Here is a 4,262-nt window from a genome sequence, read left to right as displayed (position 1 = left end):
AATATTAATAAAATATTTATATAAAAGTTAAATTTAATCTTAATTTATCGAAGAAACAAATTATTTAGTTAAAAAAAATATGGGAGTAAATTAAACAAAAATAATTAATATAAATGTCAAATTAAATATAAATTATTAACGATGACAGATTATATGTGAGCATTTCATTAAAATTAAAAAAAAACAAAACAAAAAAAAAATCCCATTTAAATGTTTAATGTCCATTTGAAGAATTCGATACTATTGTTTGCAGCAAAGATGTGGCTCTCAAGAAGTGTTAGGTTTTCTCTTCTTCCTTCCATTGCCAAGTTTCCTCCTTTTCTTCCAATTCACAATTCCCTCTTTTGCTCTCACTCTCACTCTCAAACTTCCTTACACGACGACGCCGTCTCACAATTCAATCGCTTGCTTCATCAGCGTCATGTTCCTCCCATCTTCGAATTTGGAAAGATTTTGGGATTTCTTGTGAGGATGAAGCGTTACCCTACTGCTATTTCTCTCATTAAGCAAATGGAGCTCAAGGGAATTCACAATAACCTTGTTACTCTCAATCTCCTCATGAATTGTTTCTGTCACTTAGACAAATTGGCTTTCGCTTTCTCTGTATTTGCCAAGATTCTCAAACGGGGTTATCATTCAGATGCCATAACCTTAAATACACTCATCAGAGGTCTCTGTGATAAGGGTGAGGTCAAGGAAGCCCTCAACCTTCACGACAAAGTAGTAGCACTAGGATTTCCACTCAACCAAATTACTTACGGGACTCTGATCAATGGATTGAGCAAAATAGGAGAAACTGAAGCTGCAATCAAATTGCTCAGAATGATTCAAGGTCAATCAACAGTAATGTACACTATCATTATTGACTCTCTGTTAAAAGAGAAACGTCCAGAAGAAGCTTATGATTTGTATTCTGAGATGATTATTAAGGGAATTTCTCCTAATGTTGTTACTTATAGTATTCTAATTTATGGCTTTTGCTTACTGGGACAGGTAGAAGTAGCATTTGGTTTCCTAAATGAAATGCTATCAAATAGCATCAGACCAGATGTTTATACCTATACTATATTGATTGATGCATTGTGTAAGGAAAGAAAGCTAGGAGAAGCCAAGAATGTATTAGGTGTGATGGTGAAAGCTTATGTGAAACCTAATGTTGTTAGCTTTAATGCTCTAATGGATGGGTATTACTTAGTTAATAAAGTGAAGAATGCAAAACAAGTATTCAATGCAATGACCCACATGAGAGTGAGTCCTAGTGTTAGGACCTACAATATCATGATAAATGGACTCATAAGGAACGAAAGGGTGGATGAGGCCATAAATCTCTTTCAAGAAATGCACAAAAGGAATATAGTTCCAAATACTGTGACTTACAATACTCTTATTGATGGTTTATGCAAAACTGGAAGAATCTCTCATGCTTGGGATCTTTTTCGTGAGATGCGTGATAGAAATCAACAAGCAGACATAGTCACTCATAATTCCTTGATTGATGGTTTATGCAAAAATCATCGTCTAGACAACGCAATTGAATTATTGAGGGAAATGAGAGAGAATGGAGTTCAGCCCAATATGTACACTGCAACAATACTTATTGACGGCATGTGTAGAGGGGGAAGACTTAAAAATGCACAAGTGATTTTTCAAGATCTATTGAATAAAGGTCACAATCCCAGCATCTGTACTTATAATGTTATGATAAGTGGTCTTTGTAAAAAGGATTCGCTTGATGAGGCATTGACCTTGTGGTCCAAAATGGAAGACAGTGGTTGTTTATCTAATGTTATAACTTTTGAAACAATCATCTCTGCTCTCTTTAAGAAGAACGAGACTGAAAAGGCAGAGAAATTTTTGCACGAAATGATCTCTAGAGACTTGTTGAAATGATGAAAGGTGACACCTTATTTGAATAACAAGTTACATTTGTGTTTGTCATAGAATGTGCATGAATGGTTTGTAAATTTTGTATTAGATGAGTTGGTTTAGGTTGTAACATCTGTTGCTGATGTTTTCCTAGTCAAGGGTTGATGTATTTTTATTTTCTACTCTGCATTTTGATTGCTATGGATCTTCTGTTTCCTTTGACATTACATTTTACTTGTAGAATTTGTTTAACTGATTAGTACAAAGGTTGAAATCAATGATTTTATTGTATTTTCAAGACCAAAATTGTGATCTCCCTCCTTATGTCTAAAATCTGATGATTTTTTTTTTTATTTCCAACTGTTTGATATTCCCCATTCATGTTTGTCAGAGACCAAATATATTTTTTCTTTAGGGCCTTCAGCGTTGCACTTCAAGGAACCATTCACAAAGAATAAGCACACTTACGAAGCTTAGGGATCTTAACCTTGGCAATAATCATCTTCCTGATATGTCTATGCCTAAAGAACTTTTAAGTCTTTCTGAATTCTTCCAATTGCAGAATCTCAAATGTCTATTTCTTACTCTCACTGGATTAATTGCAGGTTCAATACGACCAGAACTTGGTAATTTAGCACAATTGGATACATTGTCTCTCCATAATAATTGCCTAACTGGTTCAATCCATTCTACATTAGGTCTATTGAAGAATGGGGTCAGATTTCATCTTGATTCAAACCAATTTGCAGATATATAACTGGGAAATTTGACATATCTCTTCTCCTTCACTACTGTGTGTTTCTGAGCTAACTTCAGTTTTAATGGTCTCTCAGATAAGCTGTTGCAATTCTCTTCATTGTATTGTTCCCTATAAATCGTGTCAATGGGAGAGGCATAAACAAATGAATTTTTAAGTGGCCTTGAAGAGTTTATGGCTTTTTACTATATATTAAAACGAGAAAATTTTAGCCTCAATCAAAAAGAAGTAAAAAGGGTTTTGTTCTAATTAATGTAATATTATTGTTGATAGGAATTATGCAGTGGGTTATACTAAAATGGAAATTAAAAAGTGAGGGGAAGAAAGAATAGCAGAGTCCATATGAAATAAAGAGTTGAGGTAATTAATTTGATATAATTCGAATTTTTTTGCAAGAAATTACTTGTGAATTTAAAAACACGCAAGAAAATTATTTGTGAAATTTAAATTTGTAAAAAAAAAAAGTATATGTTGTTTTTGGATTGATTTTTTGAAACGAAAAACTGCTGTGAATCTTTTTTTGGACGAAAATTCGCTGCGAATATTTTCCATAAACAATTTGCATAAAAAATTTGCAACAAATTTCTTGTGAATTTTTTAATTTCAAGATAATTAATTATCTTTACTTTCCGATTAAAATTCATAAGAAAAATAGAAAAAAAAAAACACTTTTCTTAACTTTTGTATGAAATCTTAAGAAAATATCTATGAAGTGTGGAAAATTCTAGTAGTGATGGAAAGTCATGTGCAAACAAGAACTTGTAATACAAGATTAATTATGTTTTAACTGCAATATTAATATGGATTTTCAATTCATCTTGTTGTAAATTAATAATGACTTTTACTCTTTTTCCTCTTTTTCATTGAAACTCTTGTAATAGTGTTTAATAAAAAAAATTTATATATTAATGTAAAAAGTAATAATATATGACTATTATAATACATTGAATGTAGATCATAACTAATGCGAATTTTCATTGTTATTGGTAATATAATACTACACATTTTCTAAAATAACATATTTATTTAGGGTTTCAAATATGCTATTATAAAAAAAGAATACATATATCATGTTTGTTATAAGTTTTCTTTTATCAATAACCATTGGATATAAGTCAATTGTAAATTAATAGTATATTTTTAAGTATTAGAAATTAATGGTGGTTCTGGTTTAGTAATTGTAATATCTCAAAAATATAGCTATAAATTAAACTTAAGAGTTCTTACATTTACAATAAAATAGAACAATTACATGAAATAAAGCTAATTTACAGTTATTATAAAATAACCATAAATTAAAAACTTTACAGAAACATACACTAATACAAATTATAAAAACAGACCGATCGGTCATACAAGAGGTGTATCGACCGAACGGTCCTACAAACAGTGTATTAAACCAAACGGTCCTATACTAACTGCAAAATCAGGTACAAGATCGAACGGTCTTACTCTTAATGAAAATCATCCTCTCCAGCCAGTGCATGCTCCAGCGAACCCTCAATATCTTCTCCTCACACCCACAAGGTGATCATTGCAATGACAAGGACGATCGAACGGATAACATGACAAGACAGGAAAGTAGGGTAAGCTTATGTAATTTAATTAATTCAGTAAAACATATAATTCACATAAATAT

The 4,262-nt window shown here is 31.4% G+C and overlaps 1 protein-coding gene across 2 annotated transcripts; it reads left to right on the top strand.

Moving 5' to 3' along the window:
- The first annotated feature begins 258 nt into the window (after positions 1-258).
- Positions 259-2,826, top strand: LOC108346993 (putative pentatricopeptide repeat-containing protein At1g12700, mitochondrial). Of its 2 annotated transcripts, none has more exons than XM_017586077.2 (2): positions 259-1,896; positions 2,472-2,826. In XM_017586077.2, the coding sequence occupies exon 1, from the start codon at positions 259-261 to the stop codon at positions 1,888-1,890; it is 1,632 nt and encodes a 543-aa protein (XP_017441566.1). In that variant the 3' UTR covers positions 1,891-1,896; positions 2,472-2,826. The 2 variants fall into 2 exon arrangements, with proteins under 2 accessions (XP_017441566.1, XP_017441567.1); XM_017586078.1 differs by lacking the exon at positions 2,472-2,826 and adding an exon at positions 2,282-2,461.
- Positions 2,827-4,262: the final 1,436 nt, after the last annotated feature.

Source organism: Vigna angularis, chromosome 9 (genome assembly GCF_016808095.1).
Source record: "Vigna angularis cultivar LongXiaoDou No.4 chromosome 9, ASM1680809v1, whole genome shotgun sequence".
Taxonomy (NCBI): Eukaryota; Viridiplantae; Streptophyta; class Magnoliopsida; order Fabales; family Fabaceae; genus Vigna; species Vigna angularis.
Note: the sequence above shows the minus strand (reverse complement) of the source record. Positions and strands in the feature narration are given on the sequence as shown.